The 25,769-nt window shown below is 35.1% G+C and overlaps 1 protein-coding gene across 7 annotated transcripts in view; it reads left to right on the forward strand.

Moving 5' to 3' along the window:
- The window catches only part of DMXL1 (Dmx like 1), a 133,872-nt gene that overhangs the window by 87,413 nt on the left and 20,690 nt on the right, over positions 1–25,769 (forward strand). For 5 of the 7 annotated variants that reach the window (XM_042982635.1, XM_007086873.3, XM_042982638.1 and 2 more), the window contains 8 exons: positions 3,089–3,225; positions 5,415–5,500; positions 7,483–7,684; positions 9,201–9,318; positions 12,552–12,614; positions 22,520–22,606; positions 24,959–25,080; positions 25,449–25,590. In XM_042982635.1, coding sequence (XP_042838569.1) covers positions 3,089–3,225; positions 5,415–5,500; positions 7,483–7,684; positions 9,201–9,318; positions 12,552–12,614; positions 22,520–22,606; positions 24,959–25,080; positions 25,449–25,590 — 957 coding nt within the window. The remainder of the gene's footprint in view (positions 1–3,088; positions 3,226–5,414; positions 5,501–7,482; positions 7,685–9,200; positions 9,319–12,551; positions 12,615–22,519; positions 22,607–24,958; positions 25,081–25,448; positions 25,591–25,769) is intronic. The other 2 variants (XM_042982636.1, XM_015539610.2) reach the window with 1 other exon arrangement.

Genomic DNA, 25,769 nt, shown 5'->3' on the forward strand with positions numbered 1-25,769 from the left:
TAACATTCTCAACTTCCAGATGTTCTTAATATTTTGTTGTATTAATTGACACTGAACTATTTTCTGGTGACACCAGTCCCTCAGGCACGTTAAGCGTTAGCTTTTATTTTTCATTTATTGTACAATGCGTGGGCTAAAGACAGGTATCCGTATCTCCTTCTTCCTCATTGCCTTTTACAGAGTCATTCATTCATTCATTCATTCAACAAATGTTTATTGTTGCTATGGGAATATATATATGTCATCTTCATTTCTGAAGCACAGTTTGAGTTGATAAAGGATTCTTGATCAGCACGGCCTTCTTTAGCTCTCTGTGTTCCTGGACCTTGTTAAATTTCTGGCTGCTCTGCCCTTGTCCCACTTTATATCATAGCCTCAGGCTAATTGAGATGTTAGCCTTTCCTAGCTATTTGGTAATGAGATCTCTGTCATTTTTGACTGTGCCATTGGGGTGGGATTTTTATTAAAGTGTCAGCCCTTCTGGCCATGCAGCAGAGTTCTCAATCCTCACGGATGCCCTGCTGGCTCCAGTGGACCCCTCTCACACAGAGTGGCAGGGATAGAGTCGCAGAGACCCTGGCCAAAATGCCAGGTGCTTCTCTGTGTGTTGTATATATTGATCAATTTCCAGTTTCTTTTAAAGGACCTTTTTACAACATTGTTCAGTTTTCCTGTTGCTTTCTGGTGAGAGGACTTACGAAGCTCCTCACTCAGCTCTTTCAGAAGTTCTGCCGTCCGTGCTATTTCTTCACCAGGCTGCCCTAGACCAAAGTAACTTCAGACTTCCCACATCTCCTCCTCTGTCCTCACCCTTAACTAATGCCCTCATATTACAAGTCATTAGAAAGGTAGAATCGCACAAAACTGTCACTGTCCTATCATGAAGCTATAACTACATCTTATTCCTTCCTTCTGTTATTATGGAAGAAGAGTCCTTCTTGTCACAGGCTCCATTTCTGTTCTGAATCCCTGTCGTGCTTTCCTGTCTACTCTTCACTATGTTTTCAGTTCTCTTGTCTCTACAGGCTGCTTCCCATCGGGACAGAAATGTGCTCTTCTGTCTCCCATTCCAAGTCCTGCTTTGATCCCCAGACTTTTCTCAGCTATTACCCCATTTCTCTGCTTCCTCTTACCATTCAACTTTTCAAAACTGTACACACATTTTTTTTCCTATTACCTTAGGTCCCTTTCATAGTTCCCCACTGTGCGACTTCTGACACAGCTACCCCTCTGAAGCTGCTGTTATTGAGATTCAGGGGGCATCCTTGTTGTCACATGTAACTGAAACTTCTTTATCATCGTCCTAATTAAATTCTTAGCAAAATTCAACACATACGACCATTTCCTCCTTTGAAACACTTTTTTGTCTTCTTCTCTTAATGCCAATCTCTTCTGTTTTTTTCCCTAGCCTTACTATTTACTATTTACTATTCTTTTGTGGTCTCCTTTCTTTGTCCTTCCTTTTCTACCTGATCTATAATCTTAATCTTACTCAAGATTTGGGTTTTTGATACTCACTTTGTCCACCACTTCCCTCTCACAACCAGAGCTCCCTCAATTTAGTAGATGGCATCTTTATCCTAATAGTTGCTCAAGCCAGAAACCCAGAAATAGTCTTTTTTCTCTCTGTTCCTTGCTCTCCGTATTTATTGGCACATCTGGCAGTGCTTTCCCCCAAATACACCATCAGTATGTTATTTCTCTCCATCTTCATCACCTGTTACCACGTTGTCGAAACCTGACCTCTGTGCTCTAGAGCCAAAACATACCGTGAAGACAGAGTTTGGGGATAAAGAGGAACACTGGTTTTAATGCTTTGCCAGGCAAAGGAGGCTGAAGCAGGCTAATGCCTTCAAAGCTGCAGATCCACCTGTAATAAAAGGTTAAGGGTGGTTTTAGGAAAATACAGGATCTGGGCAGTTTAGAGAACAATCTGGCACATATGCCAGGCGGGTTGGTCATGTTTCTTGACTACCTCAGGCCCGGCCATCCGAGTCTCGTTACTGGCTATGCACCGAGGTCAGGGAGATGTCCACATTGATACCAAGTTCATGGAACAAAGGATTCTACAGAACAACACGTGAAGGGAAGAGGGAGGCTTCAAGAATGAGGAAGAGAAAAATTTGTTCAGTTTAAAGGCAAGCCTTGCCGAAGCACTAGTGTGTCCATCTTAATTCCCATCTGCCTTTACGTTTCTGTAGCGGTTTCATCCAGACTGTCAACTCTTGCCTTAGTTACTGTCTCCGTTTCTACTCTTGCCTTTTGAGTTTTGTCTCATAAGAGAGGGGCATTGTAATAGTCTTAGAATGTAAATCTCAATACCTGTCCTCTCCTTAAAACTGACTAGTGACATTCCATTACCCTCTTGACTGTGATCTACAGACACCCTGCCCCACCTGTCACCTACCATTGTCTTGAGTGTTCATCGCAACACTTACCCTCCTGCATTAGTGGCCTTCAGTCAAACTACTTTCCTTCCACACCAAACTCTTTCCCGTAGGAAAACCTCTCTACCTACTCTTTCTGCTGCTCAAAATGAGCTTTTCTTCCCTCCTGATCTGTGGCTTACTTCTTGTCCCTGCAGTCTCACGCCACTTTTCAAAGAGGGCTTTCATGATGAGCTCATCTCTGTTCTTGTTGCTCTTCTCCATCCCAGCCATCCTTTGTGTGTGTGTGTGTGTGTGTGTGTGTGTGTGTGTGTGTGTGTGTATACATATATCACAACTACATACAGTTTGTACTTCCTTTTCTATTTTTTGCCGTTTTCCCCCTAAAATGTAAGCTCTTTGAGTTCAGTGACTGTGTATATGTCTCAAAAATTCTTATAGCAAGTATACTTTTTGATGTGTTGATACTTGATAAATTTTTTGTTGAATGGCTGAATTAATAAAGAATACTGTCAAGAGAAGTCAGAGGCATAGAATGTCAGAAAAGAAGCAGCCAAATACTGGTTACTTTACTTTCTTACAATGAAGTATCTGAAAATGAGATAAATTGTTAATATTAGACTCTGTCATTGAATGTTTTAAATCAGGGAGTTGAATGATAAATCCCGTAACTTTTTTTTTTTTTTTTTTTTTTTATATAGCCTTTTCTCCCTCCTTCCCAAAGTAGAGCAGAATATGATTCAGAAGAGAGTCTGGAGAGTGATGATGATGATGATGATGATGATGTTTTAGCTTCTGATTTCCATCTGCAAGAGCATTCTAATTCAAATTCATATAGGTATGGAATATTTAATTTTAAGTTTCTTTTTAGAAATTTCTCATGGCTTATATACATAATATTTTTGAAAATAATTCATGTAAAATTAATAGCTCATTGAATTAAAACACCTAAGTCAAATTTCTTTAGATGAAATTGTTAGATACCGTTCTTTAACAATAATTTCACAGTTTATTATGTATGAATCAGTCCTCACAAATGCTATCAGACTATTCCTTGCCTTTTGCTCCCTGAGATACACAAATCCCACTGTTTTAGCCTAGAAAACACAATATCTTTTCAGTGTAATACTAATGCTCTAACATGTCAGTGATTTTTGTCTTAAAAATGTCTTCCCCATATTATAAAAATCATAAATGTTCAAAATGTTCACCCTCGGCTCCGAAGCTGCATTATCCTTACATGCATGGATAATGGTGTATTATCTTATCTCTGTTGATATGTTGTATATGTCTGAAAGGTGTATACATTTTATTAAGACATTGTATGTTATGGTATGATAGAAAAATAGAAATTTTCCACAAGCAATAAGTAGGATATTAGGGAAAATGAAGTAGTCCTTTATCGAAAGGAAAAATTATGAGATTTTTCCTTACTGGTATACTGTTGTTGATTTCCTGTTGACCTGATTTTGTTTTTTGAATACACAAAATATTTACATGGCTCAGAAGTCAAACTGTATAATTTAATAACAACAAAAACAAAACAACCCAATTTAAAAAGCGCACAAATGACTTGAATAGATGTTTTTCCAAAGCAGATATATAAATGGCCAATAAGCACATAAAAAGGTGGTCACTATCACTGATTATTAGGAAAATGCAATTTGAGGCCACAGTGAGAGTTCACTTCATACCTCTTAGCATGACTGCTCTCAAAAAGAAAATAGCAGTGTTGGCAAGAATGTGGAGAAATTGGACCCTTTGTGCCCTATTGGTAGAAATGTGAAATGGTAACACCACTGTGGAAAACATTATGGCAGTTCTTCAGAAATTAAAAACAGAATTACCACATGACTCAGCAATTTCATCTCTAAGTATATATACCCTAAAGAATTAAAATAAATAAGGTATTGAATAGGTATTTGTACAAACATGTTCATGACAGCATTATTAATAGTAGCCAGGGGGTAAAAGTACTAAGTGTCTGTTGACAGATGAATGCATAAATAGAAATAATAGTATATACCTACAGTGGAATATTATTCAACCTAAAAAAGGATGGAAATTCTAACACATGTTATAACATGCATAAACCTTGAGGACAGCATGCTAAATGAAACAAACCAGTCACAGAAAGACAAATACTGTATAATCCCACATATGAGATACTTAGTAGAGTATCATAGAGTAGTCAGATTCATAGAGACAAAAGGTCTCTATGAATGGTGGTGGCCAGGGACTAGGAGAAGGGGGAAATGGGGGAATTGTTGCTTAATAGAGATAGTTGTAATTTTGCAAGATGAAAAGAGTTCTAGAAATTGGTGGTGGTGATGGTTGCACAAAAATATGAATGTACTTAATGCCACTGAACTAAAAAATAGTTAAGATGGTAAACTCTGTGGTATGTGTATTTTACCACAATTTAAAGTAGTAAAAAGCCAGTACTCTAAGAAATAAACGTGTTTCACTTTAAGAGAAGCTAATGTTTCTTTTTTCAATTAAAAAAGCAAAAACTATATAAAAATGTGAAATCGGAAGTGTCACATTTCTGTCTTCCACTCATTTCCTCCTCTACACCCATTTTTATTAGTTTCTGTTTTATCTGCCTTTTTGCAAAATAATCGCGCGCGCGCGTGTGTGTAATATCTTATTTCCCTGCTTTCTTACATGGAAAAACATACTGTGTATAATGTTCTATAATTTGCTTATTTATTAATACATACTGGAGTTCACTTCATTTTAATACTTTGAGATCCTTCTTTGTTCCTTTTTTATGGCAACTGTTTTTTCTGTGGTTCAAAACCATAGTGTTTGAACCAGTATTTTCTTGGTGGATAATTGGTTGTTTCTGCTCTTTTGCTATTTTAGATAAAACTGACATGAGTAACTCCATGCATATATTGTTTTGGTTTTGGGAAAGTATATCTGCAGACTAGATTCTTGGTGGTGAAATTGTTGGATTAAAGAGTGGTATACTCTTCTAAAACCCTAAGTAAGTTTTTAACACATCTCCTGTTTTATTTTTAGTTGGTCATTGATGCGCTTGGCAATGGTGCAGTTGGTACTCAACAATTTGAAGACTTTCTATCCCTTTGCAGGTCACGATCTTGCAGGTAATAAATATCTTAACATGAACTAATATTCCCAGTGCTTTTGAATTACTATTTTGTATTTTTTTTCAAATAGTGGAGAAAAACTTTAGTAACTTACTATTGTAGAAGATAGGTTTCTTTTAACCAAACCAACCATCTATAAATATTTTATATAGGTGCCCTTAGGGGGACATCATCTAAGAAAGCTGGGGATCTGAACCTGATGTGATTGACTGTATTGAGACTTTATTTATAGCTGTAGCCAGGTGTTGAGGGATTTAATAGCAGTAGACACTTAGAAAACTAAGCACGCAGCACTCTCAACAATAGCCAAATTATGGAAAGAGCCTAAATGTCCATCAACTGATGAATGGATAAAGAAATTGTGGTTTATATACACAATGGAGTACTACGTGGCAATGAGAAAGAATGAAATATGGCCCTTTGTAGCAACGTGGATGGAACTGGAGAGTGTGATGCTAAGTGAAATAAGCCATACAGAGAAAGACAGATACCATATGGTTTCATTCTTATGTGGATCCTGAGAAACTTAACAGAAACCCATGGGGGAGGGGAAGGAAAAAAAAAAAAAGAGGTTAGCGTGGGAGAGAGCCAAAGCATAAGAGACTCTTAAAAACTGAGAACAAACTGAGGGTTGATGGCGGGGTGGGAGGGAGGGGAGGGTGGGTGATGGGTATTGAGGAGGGCACCTTTTGGGATGAGCACTCAGTGTTGTATGGAAACTAATTTGACAATAAATTTCATATATTAAAAAAAAAAAAAAAGAAAACTAAGCACGTGCAAAAACTTAGTGATTATTAACTCCAGGGGAAGAAAAGATTGTACAGAAAGGTACATGATAGTATACCACGTGGTTCAGCTATGATCTATATTTATAAATAGATATAACAAGTTAAACCTGAAAACATCAATTTAACCAGAAATTATTATGTGACTATATTGCAGTGATGGAGAGACCGTTTATTTTTATGTTCCATGGTAATAAATTAGTACGCCATTTCTAAAATTGAAAAATCATGAATTCACAGTATTATCATGTTATTTAGATCTTCAGAGGTAAATAGGAATAGCTAAAAGTTGAAAGTAGGGCTGCCCAGGTGGCTCAGTTGGTTAAGCATCCGACTTCGGCTCAGGTCATGATCTCACGGTTCGTGAGTTCAAGCCCCACATCAGGCTCCGACAGTTCAGAGTCTCGAGCCTGCTTCAGATTCTGTGTCCCCCTCTCTCTTGGCTCCTCCCCTGCTCACACTGTCTCATTCTTTCTCAAAAATAAATAAACATTAAAAAAATTTTAATAAAATAAAAGTTGAGAGGGGAATGAGGAGTCATGTGAATGAAAGTTTACAGAACTAGAAAGTGTTGAATTTACTGGTAAATATTATTTAAGTTTTTTTTTTTTTTTTTTTACTTTCGTGTATTATTTTAATTTTCTAAACAAGTTTTAAATATACCCATATAGATTTGGGTATGTGTGTGTGTGTGTCTATGTGTGTTGTGTATGTATGTATACATATACATATACATATGTATGTACATATACATACATACACAACACACACATACACTGTATAGAAATATATACCATATAGAAATTAAATGTTAAAAGCTATTATTTTTTCCTCTCCAATATATTTTTATAATATTCAGGTATATTTTTTCTTGTGAAATTAAAGCCAGAGGCAGTAATTGATATAGCAATCAATACTTTATATCATAAGTCATAAATATTATTCCAAGTTATACTTGTAAAGCTATGATATAATTTCAACTTAGATTTCTCTTTTTTTTTCTGTTGCTAAGGGCCACCTAATAATGTTGAAATAAAGATTCATTACATCTTTTTTTTTGAATCCTGTGGGTTTCTGTGCCCACCTCTCTTCCACATCTCCTCTGCCAAAACGTGTCTTCTCTCCTTCCTACAGTTGAATGTAACATTTTACTGCAGAAGACAAATGTGGGTCATTTTTATTTTCTCTTTTTAGAACTTCCAGTTAGTTCACCACTTTGTCATGCGGTTCTGAAAACTCTTCAGTGTTGGGAACAAGTTCTTCTCCGACGACTTGAAATCCATGGTGGGCCACCTCAAAACTATATCTCAAGTCATACCTCTGAAGAGAGTGTGTCTGCAGGCCCTGCAATTCTCCGCCATAAAGCTTTGCTGGAACCTACAAACACTCCTTTCAGGTAGGTTTTCCTATAGATCCTGTTTTTGAATTTTTTTTTTAATGTTTATTTACTTCTTTTTGAGAGAGCGAGAACAGCACAGGTAGAGGGGGGATGGGCAGAGAGAGAGAGACACAAAATTCAAAGCAGGTTCCAGGGTCCAAGCTGTCAGCTCAGAGTCCTACGTGGTGTTTGACCCCCCAACTGCGAGACCATGACCTGAGTGAGCTGAGTCAGACGCTTAACCAACTAAGCCACCCAGGCGCCCCCTATGGATACTGTTTTTACGTCAGAGTTACTAAATCAGAATGCTATCAACTAGTAATTTAAAAAAAATACTTAAGGCCTTCTGTGTCTAATTTGCAGTTCTTGGCTCGTATCTGTGTCTTTGTTAGATGTATACTGTAGGCCAGAGGTTAGCAAACATTTCCTGCAAAGTCCTAGAAAGTAAATATTTTAGGCTTTGCAGACCCTGGAATCCTTGTTGCAGCTCTTAAACTGCCATTGTACAGTGAAAGCAACCATAGACAATAAGTAAACAAATGGTCATGGCTGTGATCCAATAAATTTTATTTTTGAAAATGAAAGGCAGGCTGAATTTGACCTGTGGGCCATAGTTTACTTCCGCCCACTCTGGAACAGTGCCCTTCAAAATATTTAGTTAGCAAACTGTTTTACTGTCCGTGGGGAGATGAAGCATTTGCACCAAAAGGTAAATCGATGCAGTGCTTGTTTCATCAATAAAGTCTTGCTACCAAATGTTAACTGAATTAAACTGTACTTACAGGCTTAGTTATACAGTTGATACACATTATTTCACAAGTTCTTAACCATAGTGAGCATCAGTAACAGTTCGTGGGCTGATATGTGTCCTCAGACACTTGGAGTAGCTCTGCCTCTAGATCTCTTCCAGGAAGTCTAACTATTTTGGTAGATCTTCTGTTCCTGGGGGTCGGAAACTGCAGCTTAGAGCCAAATCCACCCCTCCTCCTGCATTGTAAACAAAATTTTATTGGATTACAGCCACACCCTTTGATTTTAATATTACCTATGGGTGGTTTCCTTCTTCAGTGGCTGAGTTGAGTGGTTGAAAGACCATGTAGCCTGAAAGCCTAAAATCTTTACAATCAGGTTCTTTAAGAAAAAGTTTGCAGGGGCGCCTGGGTGGCGCAGTCGCTTAAGCGTCCGACTTCAGCCAGGTCACGATCTCGCGGTCCGTGAGTTCGAGCCCCGCGTCAGGCTCTGGGCTGATGGCTCGGAGCCTGGAGCCTGTTTCCGACTCTGTGTCTCCCTCTCTCTCTGCCCCTCCCCCGTTCATGCTCTGTCTCTCTCTGTCCCAAAAATAAATAAAAAACGTTGGAAAAAAAAAAAAAAAAATTTAAAAAAAAAAAAAGAAAAAGTTTGCAGACTGCTGCCTAGATGATGTGATCTGATTCTAGTTTATTTATTATTATAAACATTCTTACAACACCAAGGAAATGTGGTCAAGTTAATCAGAAATCTCCAAAGTGTATAATTAAATATCCTGTCTCTGTAGATCCAAACACCATCTGGCACTGTCTGTGAAGAGACTTTGGCAGTATTTGGTGAAGCAGGAAGAAATTCAGGAAACTTTTATCAGAAATATATTCACGAAGAAAAGATGTCTAAATGAGGTCTGTATAAGTTAAAACCTTTTTTTTTTAATTACTGAAGTCTTGTTTTATGTACCTATAAAGAATAAGTTGTATTTTACAACCCACTTTTATACCATAAACGTATATTATGCAGTTAATAAATAGATACAGTAATTGAAAAGGAGAGAGAACGGGTCACTATTTTCTGAAGTCAATTTAAAGTAACTAATTCAGATGTATTTGGAACTTTTTTTTCCTAAAAAGGTACTGTTTGAGTGAAGATTGTGTTTGGTGTGCTTTGAGTTGTCATGATTGCCATTTTAGGAAATAAAGTAGAATTTTCCCATGATTTTCAGAATGTGATCGTTAAAAGAAGTTATCTTAGACGTTTTATTGAAACTAGGTTTGTATACTGAGAACATTTCAAATATGTACATTTTCTTTTTATTCTTTCAATTATGCTTCTTAGTGAATTTTGTAAGTGCAGTTTATAAATATACTGTGGTTAATTATACTTTGATGTTATCATTATGATTATTTTTCACATTTAGTTCAGTGCTTTAAAAAGTTCCATTTTGATGCTATGGAGAATTTGCACCTAAGTAGATTAACATGTTGCTTCCTTTTCTGTGACAGTATTGCTATTAAAAAAATACCCGGTAAACTCAGTGGTGGACTTAGTGATGACACTAATTCCTTATGTCCTCATGGACTCAAGACCCTCAACTGGTGTGTGGATCGTATTTTGAGAAGCACTGAACTAGTCTGAAAGCAAGTTTTGTATGGTTCTTGAAGTGGGGGGGGGGGGGGGGAAGGTATTTCACTTGGAGAAATAAGGAAGTAGAACGGCTTTTTTTCCTGATTTTTAAAAAAAAATTTTTACTTGAGTGTAGTGAACATACAATGTTACATTAATTTCAGGTGTACACCATAGTGACTCAGCATGTTTATACATTAAAGTGGCTTCTTACTAGACAAGTTAGCAAAAAGCAAGATGGCATATAATAACTTTAATGAAAAACAGAAAAATTACATAGATCTGATGGGCTCTCAGTTTAAGCACTATTTTATAAGAGGCAACTGCGGGTGCTGATACTTAGCATTCATCTGGTTATGTAAATATATTTGAATTAGCCAAGCCAAGAAACAAAATACATAATTTTTTGCAACTTAGAAAACTTGTGAAATATGTATCTTAGGATAACATTGAAATCTAAGCCAACAATAGATAAAATAGATAGAATAAATAAAAGTAGTTTTATTTAACTTTCCTATCTTAAATATTTAGTATATGAATTACCATTAAACAGTTCAAGAAAATTTTGGGATAAGTAAAATTAAAAATGTAATGGATCAGAGACTAATTAATTAGGGTGTGTTCATTTGTGAGGTAATGTTTCTGATTTTATTTTAAATATATCTTTGAATAAAATAATGTATTACAAGTTACAGCATTTCCATAATAGTGAATAAAGCCCTCCTTCTTTATACACTTTATACCTGCTTACTGTGGAAAAAGTATGTTTACTGTGCTTGTTATTTCTTGGGTTTCTCTGACCTACCTTGTATAGGTATAGATGTACCAAATCATTTTTTGTACAAAAAATGTACAAAATCATTTTTTAAAGAACATGGCCATATTTGATTAATATAGTTGTAAATATAAAAAACATTTCTCTACTGCTGATATAGGGAATTTGGAATATAGGTATTTGGGAAATTAAATAATTCACAAAACAAAATAAAAAATTGTTCACCACCAGATTGTCTAGTTGAATCCGGAAATAGAACCACTAAGGGAGAGGAGTAGCATAACTAAGCCAGATACATGAGGAAGAACAGCAGGGAAATGAGTAACAACACCTTTTAAATTCCTTTGCTGTTTTACTTTGAGTTTTCTTTCAGAGTTCGATGATACCTTAAGAAAATTTTAATTTTTTTGTTAGTAATTAAATGCATGCTTATGAATGTTGGACTGAGAGAAAGCTTTGTAATTAGTGAGCTAAATATTTTCTCTGAATTTTAGGGGTTTTTTTCCTGCAAAATTAATTTGGAATATTTTAACCGGTAGATCTTATTTACTTAAAACTTGGCATCATTAATGGTAGTTATTAGAAATTAATTGCTACTGCATTATTGTTTTATTCTTCACTTTTTAAAAATAGTGACATTTTGATAAAGAGAATATGAAAATGAAAACTTTGTATGGTGAACCACAGATGGGATGGAATTAAATAGAATATTAACTCTATAAAGTTAGTATAATGTTTAGTCTTTACTGGCAAGTTGATTAGCTTGTTCTTGATGTTAACAAAATTATCTTCCATGTCTTTTTTTTATAAAATGATGATTATATTTAAATAGTTTGAGTCCACGTCACTGTGACTTTTCATATAGTTAGGAAATAGATACATGACAGGCTCTGTATTTTGGATGGGAGAATTTTGAGATGGTTTCTTTATTCCTTATGTGTGTGAAAATGAAATTTTCTCCATCTGATGTTTAAATCCTGGTGTATGCTCAGATCTTTTCTTTTCCTATACTGCGTTTTTAAAATAAAAGATCTTTCCTTTTTATACTTGGAAATTGAATACAGATGGCTGCAAATGAACTATATCTGAATGATCCCCAGCCAGAAAAAAATACTTGACAGCTATCATCTTTGTCCCCACTTTGGATTTCTGTTTTCTTTCATTTTCTGAGAACCAGAGGTCTTGAACCAGTTTTTTCTAATATCCCCTTTTTAGCAGGATGTGTGCCTCCAAGCAGTTTATTATTTCTGGCTAAATCAAGAGAAGGAGAGAATTAGAAACCTAGAAATTAAAAGTTTCTAATCAGGAGGTTTTCCTGAGGAGTGAGGTACCATAATGGAGACAAGGCATAGTAGCATATGTGAAAGAGAACAATTTGACTTTAATTTTCAGCTGAGAGTACTGTGGATCAGTAGCTCTGAAATTTGTAATATTAAGAAGTTGGGGCTCAATTTTGCTTTAATGTCAACATTTCAAAATAAGTAAGTTAAAATTTCTTGCAAGGGCAAATAAAATTTATGGTGGTGGTTAATGAGTTCTGAGGGATTCAGTTTTGCCCAGCCTTATCCATGCACCTCCACATGTGCTTCTTTTAAGATGTATGAACTTGAAAAATAACAACTCAGTCCAGTGTTGTTTTCTAGTAAATTTAGTTTAAAATATTATAAAAATATCCCCGGTATTTTGCATGTTATATCTCGTCTTTACTCTTTGTCATGTGGTTATTCTTTCTTGATGAAGTCATTAGAGGACAACTGTGAAACCATCAAAAATTCTATGGTGGAGGAGCCAAACATCAATAAGGTACAAAATATCATTCAACTAAAATGAGAAATTGCATTCTTTCACAAGAAAAACACATTGTTTGCATTTGAGTTTTGAACCGGACTTTGTTTCCAGTGCAATTAAATTATTGTTCCCTCAGATTATTCTTACTTGATTTCAGTAGCTTAAATATGCAATCATAAAAATTGTTTCTGTTTTGTTAATAAGAGAATGCAATTTTAAAGAGAGTTGAATGTAACCTGTTTTGGCTACACATTTTTTTGAGTAAATGCTACTGAAGTTCTTAATAAGGTGTATTACAATAGCCATTGTAGAATTGTAGCAGTATTGTTCTGTTTTACAAGTGTCATTTTGGAAGTTAACAATGTCTTCTGTGATGTTAGTTCCTTAAAATATATCAGATGCTAAATGTAGCATTTATTGTGCTGGTAGGAATAGCACATAGCACATTGCCTTGTGTGTAGCAATTTCTGCTAACACTTGAGAACAGAGCAAGAATGGTAGGAATTGGTGTAATCATGAAATATCTCCCAAATGTTCTATGATCATATATTCAAATGTGAGTTTTATTAAATTGACATTTAACTCACTCATGTGTTTCTTACTCTGATTTTAAGACCATCTCAACAAAGTAATTTTTAGAGGAAAACTTTCTTGAAGATAATTTTTTAAGGTTACTAATTCCCCCTGCTAATTCTTTTCCAAAGAAATTCTTCTAGTTAAAATAAGAAAAATAATTCTGTATAATTAATAAAAAAGACTGATTAGCTGTCAAGTGTATATTATAACTCAAGTTTGGCAAAATAAATATATTTAGTCCATACTTTGGAAATGTCTAATGGCCTTTGGCAATTTTGAAAGAATATAGTTGAAACTTTTAATCAGTTAACAATAATTCCTTGCCTAAGTTATCATTAATTACTAGTCTGTACATTATCATGAAATCTCATCCAAATATTTTAATAAATATTAAATATTTATAATTATATTAATAAATTTAATAAATATAATCAGAATGTGGTATTTCTATAGTCATCACATTACATTCAAAGGTAGTCCTTCTGTGTGTTTAGTTAACATCAACCATTTTTGGCCAGGATTTTCCAAACATCTGCTATAATTTTGTTTTAAATAGCTTTATCGTGTATACCTGACTTAAAATAACTGCACATATTTATTAAAGTATAGTTTGATTAATCTTGGAGTATGTATACACTGGTAAAGCCATCACCACAACCAAGAAAATGAATATAGTCATCACTCCCAAAACTTTAATCTCTTTCTTACTCCTTTCTTTTTTTCATCTGTGCCTTCTTCCTGTACAAGCAGCTACCAATCTGCTTCTTCATATTATAGATTAGCTTGCATTTTCTGGAATTTTATGTAAATGGAATCATACAATGTATGCTTTTTCCCATAGCATAATTATTTTGATATTCCTCCATGTTGGATATTTCATTAATTCATTCTTGTTTATCGCTGAGGTGTGTTCATTGTATAGCTGTACCATAATTTGTTTATTCTTTTATGTGTGGATGACCACTTGAGCTCTTTCCATTTCAGAACTGTTTCAAATAAGAAAGCTCACATTAGTCATATACAGGTCCCTTTGGTGGGGCGTATGCTTTCATTTCTCTTGTGCAAATGCTTAGGAGTGGAATGGCCAGATTTTATTGTATGTGTGTGGTTAACTTTTTGAGAAACTACAAGTATTTTCCAAGGTGATGTTACCCTTTTATATTCCCAGCAGCAGTACATGGTATCTCAGTTGCTTTACCTCCTCACCAGGGCGTGGTATGGTCAGCCTTTTTATTTTAGCCATTCTAGTAGGTGTGTACTAGTTTTAATTTACTTTGACCATCTTCCGTGTGCTTTTTTATATCATTTGTATAATTTTTTGGTTGAAGTATGTTTTCAAATGTCTTTTTTTTTTTTTTTTTTTTGATTGGGTTGTTTTCTTGACAGAGTTTTAACAGTTCTTTTTATTTTTTAAATAAGTGGTGTATCACATTTGCAGATATTTTCTCCTACTCGCATGTCTTTTGATTCTCTACAATTTCTTTTAAACTGAGAAGTTTTTAATTGATACATTGAACCTCATCAAAATTTGTTTTGTGTGTGGATGTTCTTGGTGTCATATTTAAGAAGTCTTTGCCTAACCTAAAAATCACAAAGATTTTCTCCACCTCTGCTCTAGTGTTAGTTTTACAATTAGTGAAGACTACTTCCATTACCACAACTGTCCAGTTAAAAACAGAAATCTAAAACTCTGCCCTACAAAGAAATTATAACACGAAGGCAGTGTTTAAATCCTACAAAAATTTTTTTTGAGTCAATTTTTTAATATGAGTAGAAAGTATAGATTGCAGTTGCTTTTTTCTTTTTCCATGTGTGTATCAGTTGTTCACCACTGTTTAATGAAAAAGTTATCTTTTCCTCCACTGAATTGCCTTTTCCTCCTTTTAAAAAAACCAGTTGACACGGTGCCTGGGTGGGGTGGCTCAGTCGGTTAGGTTAAGCATCTGCTCTTTGCTGACAACTGAAAGCCTGGAGCCTGCTTTGAATTCTGTGTCTGCCTCTCTCTCTTTCCTTCCCTGCTCGCACTCTGGCTCCCTCTCTCAAAAATAAAGGTGAAGAAAAATTAACAAAACAAAACAGTTGACCTATGTGTATTAGGGACTCTGTTTTGGACTATTGATCTATTTATCTTTATCCTAATCTCCCACTGTCTTACTGCACTGGCTAGAACTTTCAGTCCCATGTTGAACAGAAATGGTGAAAGCAGACATTTTTATCTTGTTCCTGATCTTGAAGAAAAGCATTGCGTCTTTTGTCATTAAGTATGCTGTATTCTATAGGGTTATTATAGATACCCTTTATAAGATTGAGGAGGTTTCTTTCTGTTCCTAGCTTGTTGAAAATTTTTAATCGTAATAGTTGCTGGATTTTGTCACCTCTCTTTTCTGTTATTGTTACCACTGAGATGTTCGTATGGTTTTTCTTATTTTAGTCTGTAAATATGACTAAATACGTTGATGGATTTGTTTGATGTTAAACAAACCTTGCATTCTCTGGCTAAGCTTCATTTGGTCGTGCTGTATTTGTTATTTTTTTTTATATATTGGTATATTTGTTAAAATTCTTGTTAAGATTTTTGCATTTATGTGAACGAATATAAGTTTTCCTATAATGTTTTGGGGTTCTTTTTTTGGTTTTAAACTAAAGCCGGACTCAGAATGTGTTGGGAAATACTCTCTTTAATTTTTTGGGGAAAAAATTGTGTAGAATTAGTATTGTTTCTTACTTAAGTGGTAGAATTCACCAGAGAAACCATCTTGGCTTGGAGTTTTTTATCTACAAATTCAATTTCTTTTTTTTTTTATTTATTTTTGGGACAGAGAGAGACAGAGCATGAACGGGGGAGGGGCAGAGAGAGAGGGAGACACAGAATCTGAAACAGGCTCCAGGCTCCGAGCCATCAACCCAGAGCCTGATGCGGGGCTCGAACTCACGGACCGCGAGATCGTGACCTGGCTGAAGTCGGACGCTTAACCGACTGCGCCACCCAGGCGCCCCCAAATTCAATTTCTTTAACATGTAGGGCAAGTCGGGTTATTTATTTCTTCTTGAATGAGCCTTAGTAGTCCATGTCTTTAAAGAAATATGCTTCATTTGGGGTGTCAAATTTATTGGTATAAAATTATTCATAATATTCCCCTATTCTTTTAATATACAAGAAAATTTATGGTGATGTCACCTCTCATTTCACTGCTAGTTTTGGAAACAAAATTACTTCTTGAGTATTTTTATTTCCTAATATTTAGAGTATTTGTTTTCTTTTGTATTCACTTGCCAGCTTACCATTTCCTTCCAATATGCCTTTGATATTGTTTAGATCTCATTTTACTCTGCTATATTTAATTATATCATTAGAGCAGTGCTGAAGTGCAAGCATTCAGCTTTACATCATAGAAGGTGATAGTAGCTGAAAATCACTAATGAGACCTAGAGTCTCACCTTAGCTTTTCTATAGCTCTGTTGTGGGACCTTGGGCTCTTTACGTCCTTGAAGCCTCATTTACCCTAATGTATAAAACTGGGGTGATAATTTTAAACGTGCTAACTGCTCTAATTAAAATAGTAGTGAAGTCCTGAAGTTAGTCTGTTATGTTCCTCTCTTCTTCAGTTCTTAAAGGAAGGTCTGCAGAACCTGAACATTTTTTAGATCATCACCTGTATAAAATGTTCTCTTTTTACAAATTGTGGTAAAATATACATGTAAAAATTTACCATTTTAGTTGTTTTAAGTGTATAGTTAAGTAGCATTAAGTACATTGACTTTGTTTGCGACCATCAGCACCAAACATCTGCAGAACTTGTTCATATTCCCAAACTGGAGCAGTAGCTCTCCACTTTCTCCATCCCACTTAGCCTAGCCCCAGCTAACTCCCGTCCTCCTTTCTGTCTCTATGAATTTTACTACTCTGGGTGTCTGTGTAAGTGGAAGCATAATATCTTTCGTTTTGTGACTGGCTCATTTGACTTAGCATAACATCTTCAAGCTTCATCCATGTTGTAGTATGTCTCAGAATCTCCTCCCGTTTTAAGGCTAAATAGTATTCCATTGTGTACATGTCACATATATTGTTTATCCAGTCATCTATCAATGGATATTTGGGTTGTTTTCATCTTTTGGGTGCTGTGAGTAATGTTGTTGTGAAAATTGATGTATATATCTGTTTAAGTCTCTGCTTTCAGTTCTTTTGGACACATTCCCAGAAATGGAATTGCTGTCATCTGTGGTAATTCTTTCTTTTTTGATCTGTATAATCTCTTAAAATCTCTTCCAGTACTAATATTTGGATTCTTTTTTCCTCATGAATCCAGCCCAATCAGATTTTATTTTATTTATTTTTAAATTTACATCCAAGTTAGCGTATAGTGCAACAGTGATTTCAGGAGTAGATTCCTTAGTGCCCCTTACCGATTTAGCCCATCCCCCCTCCCACACCCCGTCCAGTAACCCTCTCTTTGTTCTCCATATTTATGAGTCTCTTATGTTTTGTCCCCCTCCCTGTTTTTATATTATTTTTGCTTCCCTTCCCTATGTTCATGTGTTTTGTATGTTCAAGTCCTCCTGTGAGTGAAGTGCTATGATATTTGTCTTTCTCTGACTAATTTCACTTAGCACAGTACCCTCTAGTTCTATCCACGTAGTTGGAAATGGCAAGATTTCATTCTTTTTTGTTGCAGAGTAATATTCCATTGTGTATATATACCATATCTTCTTTATCCATTCATTTGTCGATGGACATTTGCAGCCCAACCAGATTTTAAACCATGGCTTGAAACCTTTCATTAAGGTTTACATTAAACATACATTAAATTTTACATTAAGATAGTATTTATTGTGATTTTTTTTTTTTACTTTGGTTTTATATTGTATGGCCTTTAGCAAATTAAATTATGTTCATAGCTCATACAGGTTCTCTGTTTTGAGCATATCATGTTTCCACTTCCTTTCTTTCCCACCTTAGATTTCATGATTCATCATTCTGAAAAATCCTCAACCCTTTTGTGCCATTCTCTCTATGGTGTATTTGCCTTGAAAATCCCCAAACCTCTTTACATGCAACTCTCTGTCTACTCTGTGCCTTTGTAATAGAACATGAGTTCACTCCTTGATGAGTCACAAACTGCATCAGGTTGCATTTTTGCACAAAGAAAACTTTATTAGCAGCAAATAAGGAGGTTGTGAGGAATGGCTTCCAAAGCCATGATTCCTGGCACAAGAGTGGATGGGTTCCTTTTATTTGGGATTAGGATGAATATTTAGATAGAGAAGCCTTATCATCCTATGTAGGGGCGGGTATAAGGTCACACATGTGCCTTAAGGAAACGTGCCTATACACACATTGTATATTGTATAAGGCTTGTGCTCCTCCTTGGGCAGATATTTTAGTATTATAATGAGGGAAAGGTAGTGATGGGTCATTCTAGAGATCCCTCTATGGTCCATCTGTGTAGTCTGGAGTCAGGGGTTAAGTTCAGACTGGCCTGCCAGTCTTGTCAGGGCAGTTGCTATTGCCAGAGGGGCAGTGTTGACTTCTGTTTGCCTCAGTTAAGAGATAAGCTGGAAGGAAGAGCTTAAGGAAGAAGATACAGGACAAAGGTCAGTGAATACAAGCAAGTGGATAGTAAAGGTCACATCCTGGGGATTAGCTGGTGACATCTTCACCTCAAGAGCTGAACGTGGATGAAGAAAAAGCACAAACAGTGGGAGTTTGCCTTACTTAAAATTTATAGCCACAATTCCCAAATTACCCAACGATCAAAATAAATTACTCTGTAGTACTTGTTTTGTTTTGTTTTGTTTTTCATTCTCCCCACTTTTACTCTCTTTCCTCAAACTTCCAGTCCTCCTTGACTGTTTGCCACCGATGACCTTGTTCTGTCATCAAAATAAATGCAGTCATCGGGAATGTAGACTAATCTTTCCACCACCAAATCTTCTTCAAATGCAGATGTTTCATTAACTTCTCTAACAGTAGATAGACTGTCACTCTTTTGTCCAAAACCAGATCTTCCATTTGTACGCTGATCATATGGGCTCTTAACCTACCCAAGGACTTTGCTTCAGTAGTTATCCCTCCTCCCCCACCTCCGTCTTCATTAATAAATATTTACCTCTCTGATTACTCTCTACATAAGCAAATATATTTTATTGTCTTTCTTTCAAATAAAAACCAAAAAACCTACCTTTGAATCGGTCTACTATCCCATTGCTTTAATTTCCCTATCTTGTGCTCCTCCTTGGGCAGATATTTTAGTATTATAATGAGGGAATATATATACATATAGGCAATATAGGAATATATATAGGCAATTCTATAAATGAATTTTCCTATAAAGTCATTATAGAAGACTTAAAGAATAATGATGCAGACACTCCCTGGAGGAGCCACCCAGTTTAAGAAATAAAATATTATCAATTCATTTGAGTGCCTCTGTGAATCTTCCCCAATGGATTTACCTCCCTATTAACCATGTGTCTCTTTAAACTAGTTAAGTGTTATCTCCAGCCCACTACACTGAGATGTTACTAGTCAAAGTCACCCTTGACTCCCACTATGCTAAATTCAGTAGTTGGTTCTGTCTTCCTTTAATTCAGTGTTTCAGTATCTTTTGATACCGTTGACCACAGCCACCTTCTTAAAACTCTTGCTTCACTTGGTTTCTGTTAACATCATCTTTGATTATTTAGTATTCATACTTGGAAAATGTTTCTTGTTCTGTCTGTTTATTCTGTCAGTATTCCTCTTTCCTAAAACTACTTTCATTTCGAATTGACCTTTTTCCCCCTTTTTTGAAACATGGGGTATACCAGGACTTAGTTCTGTAACATTTTCTATTCCCTATTTTTACTTCCTCTTTGGTTTATCTCATGGTTTAAATATCCTCCATAGGCCGATAACTCTTAAATCTCTCTAGTCCAGTCATTTCCTGAACTCTGTACTTGACTTCTTAATCTAATAGCTACCTCACCCTGAATGTCAAGAGTAGAATTTTCTATCTTCTCATCTTTATCTAAATCCTTACTTTCCCTTCACTTTTGTCTCATTAAATGGTACCTTCACTTACCCAGTTTTTAGGTCTGAAAACTAGGAGTTATACTTGCTTATTTTTTTTACTCTTACTATAATTTCATTCCATTAGCAAAATTTACCCTAATTCCAACCAACTATCACTACCACCATTGCTACTACCCTAATTAAACCCACCTTTACCTCTTCAGCAACTAAAGTAGCCTGTTGACTGTTTTCTGGCAACCATTCTCACACCCTTTATACTTTACCTCACAACTTGCAGAACTGTCTAAACCCTGCAGTGTCTTCCTAGCTCCAAAATAAAATCTGAACTCTTCATTGTGGCTTTTAAAACTCTTTGCAAACTGAATCCTGCCTGGTATTCAATCTCCAACCACTTGTCATTGTTTTCTAAATTAAATACGTAAGTTTTTGAGATGCTAAATACCATTCCTTCCCTCTCCCTCCACTTGATTTTAAAGCAGGTGATCTTGGGACCACAATATTAAGAAATAATGTTTTATTAAATAAAGATTTTGAGAGGACAGGCATGTATTTTCACATTGAAGAAGCTTTTTAAGTTTATGCCTGCAGGAGCCTTTTTCCCCATCAGGTAAAGTTGGAAAAAGCTCTGCAGCTAAAACTAGTATGTTTCCCCCCACCCACCGGTTACCAGCACATAACATACTCCTCCACTGCCTGCAAACATCATTTGTCTCTCTTTCCAATTTCTTCAAAATCTAGTAGTAGACACTTAGTATACTTTATTTTTTTAGTTTTTTTAAATGCTTATTTATTTTTGAGATATTGCAAGAGACAGAGTGCAAGCAGCAGAGGGGCAGACAGAGGGAGACACAGAATCTGAAGCAGGCTCCAGGCTCTGAGCAGTCAGCCCAGAGCCCAACGCAGGGCCGGACTCACGAATCGTGAGATCACGCCCTAAGCTGAGGCCGGATGCTTAACCAACTGAGCCATTCAGGCGCCCTGACACTCAGTATACTTTAGATACCAGATATCATAGATAGGTCACTAAGTTGGGATTTTGTCATAAAATTACAGAATTTGAGATAAGATTTTTGTTAGAAAAGAGGTTGACCCCAAATCAACCAAAATGTTTGGCAAACACTGAAAATCTTTGGTTTGTTATCAGATTGTATTTTAGATTCGAACATCTTTGACATCATTACATCTAGTGACCAGGAGTTTAGTTGGCATAGGATTATTTGAGTTTTTATCTTAGGCGTCTCACCTTTGCAATTCAACAGTCTTTTATATTTGCCATTTAAAAAATACTGCTAATTCTACTCAGTTCTGTTGGTGAAACACTGGACAGGCATTGGTGATGTTTTTATCTAAACTTTGCAGGAATTAAATTTGTTATATTCTTATTTTAGATTAATAACGTCCGCACTTCTCAATGAGTTGTGAACCATTTTATACTAATTCATCTTAAAAAATGAAGGTTAGGGATATAAAATAAGATGAAACACTATCCTATATTAACATTTTTAATTCTTAATAATTGCCTTCTCTTTTTACCTCTGTTTATCTTAGTAAATACCGATTTATACAGTATTCTCTTCTGAGTTCAAAGGCCTTGTATATACCTTCTTTGGGGTAAGCTAAAGGTCAGATTAGTTCCCTCATCTAAAGTACATTGAATTATGGTTTATTCAGCTATTAAAATGACTACTGACCTAAAATGACTTACTGACCCTGGGGAAATTACTGTGCCTTTCAGGGTTTCAGGTTGTTTGTTTGTTTGTTTGTTTGTTTGTTTGTTTTTATAAATAAAAGCCGTTTTAGACCAGGATTCAGTAAGCTGGCCATATTTGACCTGTTTTTTACAGGCAGTACACTAAGAATGGTCCTTATATTTTTAAAAGGTTGTTCTAAAAAAAAAAGAAAAGATAAATATACAACAGTGATCTTCTATGACATGCAAAACATATAAAAATATTTACTTTCTGACCTAATATTTATCAAAAGATTATAATACTAAGAAATAGGGTAAACAAATCTTGTTTTAATGATTAGAATGTCTTGATCCTTTAAAGTTAATTCATTGCAGTTAACTTATTGGGAACATGAGCAATTAAGTTGTATTTTGTATCATCTGTCTTTTTATATATGAAAAGGCAAGCTTGAAAAAGTTTAAATTTCCCCGTTCACATGAGTTTTATTTTAGGGATGAGTAGCATGTAAAACAATACCTTTATATATGAAGTATTTAAAAAGTTTCTTTAATTTATGCAAGTATTAAATGACAGATTTGCATATATTATTTTTCCTGTGATTAAAATTACTATATTTTTATGTTCTATTTCCTTCTGTTTAGATAGAAGCAGACTTGGGATATCCTGGAGGTAAAGCAAGGATTATTCACAAGGAATCTGATATCATTACTGCCTTTGCTGTTAATAAAGTAAGTAGATAGACTTTTTTTCTTTGATGACTAAGTATTCATGGTTGAAGAAAGTCCCGTTTTGTCAGTTTATTCAGTATTAGTATTTTTCTGTCTGAAAGCTACTTCCCATTGCCTAAATTGCAATCTGAATAAGTTATTTTATTTTATAAAATGATTATATTGTTTGATAATTATATATTGCATATGTAGGAGATAAAATAATGTTTAATTACTACACAGAGAGAATATCAAGTATTTATATATGCAGTAGCCTTGAGAATTTTATAACACATTACAGCATTTAATCCAAAGAAAAGATTTTTTATTTTCCTTATATGAATATGTTGAATGTGATTACTAATATTAGATCAAATTTGAGCTTTTATATGACTTACAGAAATTCTCTCTCTTTGACTTACAACCGTAGTAGCTGCCTAACTAGTGTTTCTTTTACATTCCTTAGTTTTCTACTCAACATCTTCCTCAAAAGTGTCTGTAAGCTACTTATTGAAGAGATATAACCTTAGATATACAGTAATGTAGGTCAAAAATTACTCTAATCATTTTCTTCTTTTCTCTTACCTAAATGCTTTACTGCACAGTTTTATTTATACACACGCGCACAACACACACAAATATATATACTTAAGTATGTATATCTTCTTTTTCAAGTATTCCTAATTTTAAAATAAGTTTTAAATATTATTTAGGTAAATATTCTATGGCATTACCCCTTCATTAATCATTTCACCAGTTGTTTCTCCATCATCCTATTCTGTGTCTTTCTTTCTATTTCTCCTAGGTAGTTCCTTTGTCATTCTGCCCTCATCTTTCCCTGTGTCTTTTGTCTCGTTTCTCTCTTCTACACACCCCCAAACAGTGACTGATTCTGTTGAAGACAAGCAAGTTTGGAAACAGCCCCTTAGCTAGGCAGTTCTCAGTTCTAATATCTATGTAATATGATATATTACAGCCTCTTTTTTTTTTTGGATGTATATAAGTAACAAAAAATGAACAATCATCCACATATATAAAATCTGTGTTCCACTATATAAGAATAGGGTACCTGTTTAATTTTTATTTCTCCTGATTTATTATTGTTTTACATCTTGCTAAATTTGTAGTTGAGAAACAATACCTTTTGCTTTAAATTGCATTATTTTAAAATGTTGATGAGATTGAACTTTTTCCCATTTGTTTAGTTGTGAATTATCTGTGTCATTTTTTCCCTGCATTCAAGCTAGCAAGTTAGCTTTTCAGTTTAACGAATGCTGTAAGACACAGACTCTTGGACCACAGACCATTACAGTTTATTACTAATAGCAGAAGTAGTATCCAGGAATATTAGCATTTATGCTCTGGTTCCCTGTGTTCAAATTACCACAGAGTGGCAGGGAGAAGGTCAAATGATAACTGCACAGAATGGGTTGTATGGTAAGGAAAGGAACACTGAGTTTAGGAAACCTAAATCTCTCTAATGAACATTACATATACCTGCCCTTTGATCTGGAGAGAGACACTGTAGGTATGTAGCCATCCTCCAGAACAAATAGCAGTCAGTAAGTCGCTCAGAAAAGATGGAGAAATGGAGGGACCCGTGGAGAATTCCTTATCCATTTATGTCTGGGATATTCATTTTTTTTGTTTTAGTTTGTATTAGCATTTTACATAGTGGAAATATTAACCTCGTTTTCTCTTTGCTGTCAGTATCCTTTCATTTTCTCTTTTAGAAGTGTATATTTTCAGTTCATAGATGGTTAAAATTTTAGGTCATTTAATCTCACCAGCATTTAATTTATGATTTATTCTGGCATACGTCCCCACTCTTTTTCTACTCCCTGCATCTCTTCTTTGTGACCATTTCTCAAATTGTGTTTTTCTTGTCTAGGACTGAAAAGCTTTAAGTGAAAGTGTTACTACCTTATTTGAATAATGCACCATTATTTTAGTTGTGATGTTCCTTATTTCCCTCACCTTTTTCTACCTTCTAGAGCTTCTGTCTTTTTTCAACAGCTCCTTCAAATTTCTGAACTGTGTCAAAACCTTGGGGAGATTGTACCATACTAGCAAACTGGAAAGACAATGATGGGAGAAGAAATAAAGTAGTATATGTGTTACCATGTAGAGGAGGCTTTCTGTTAGATGCTCTTGAATTCTTTGAACATAAACATATCTCCAAGATCAAGCTGAAAATTATTACACTCAAGATTTAATTATTAGAATTAATTTTATAGAGTCGTTGGTGAAAATGCTATCTTTTCTGTATCTTAAAGTTACCATTTCTAGGGGCTATTTTGTAGTTTCCATTTTCAGAAGTAGCGCATATGCATGCTTTTTTATTTAAAAGTTACCATATGATTTGTTTTTCAGGCAAATAGAAACTGCATAGCAATTGCTTCAAGCCATGATGTTCAAGAGCTGGATGTTTCTGGAATTCTGGCTACACAGATCTATACTTGGGTAGATGATGATACTGAAATGGAAAACAAAGGGTACTTTTATACTTTGTTTTTATTCAGTAACATTGTGTTAAAAATGATGATATCCACAGGACTGTAACTTTCAAAAGATATTTAGAGGAATATTCCTAGATTGTAAATACAATGGTTGCCAATATGCAAAAGAGTGCAAAGGGGGTGGCAGGAACTTTAAAGAAAGGAATTGAGAGTTAGAAGAGAATAAAGTGAGAGGACCTAAAATTGTTCACATATGAAGTTACTGTCTTTGAGTTGGGGGTTAAGAGCTGAAGAAAATTAATTTTGGAGGGAAATAGAAAATCATATATTAGAGCTTTCATGTATAACAGAAGAAATGAAGAACTGATGGGATTGCTTTCATTCCTGTTGACATTCTTTTGTAGCTCAGAAGATTTCTTGGTTATACATGCTCGGGATGATTTAACAGCTGTGCAAGGTACAACCCCATATACACACAGCAATCCCGGCACTCCGATCAATATGCCATGGCTTGGAAGTACACAGACCGGCAGAGGAGCCTCTGTGGTACGTCAAGTTAAAAATGTAGTGCATAAATGTCCTTTTTTCCCCTCTAGCTTAATGGAGTAGGGGTGATCTAAACATATTTTTGAAAAATTCCCAACTTTTTAGTAAGTCATAATTACTGGAAATTATAAATTTTGATTATGAAGAACAACATGTTTCCTCTTGAAAAAGATAAAATG

Source organism: Panthera tigris, chromosome A1, assembly GCF_018350195.1.
Source record: "Panthera tigris isolate Pti1 chromosome A1, P.tigris_Pti1_mat1.1, whole genome shotgun sequence".
Taxonomy (NCBI): Eukaryota; Metazoa; Chordata; class Mammalia; order Carnivora; family Felidae; genus Panthera; species Panthera tigris.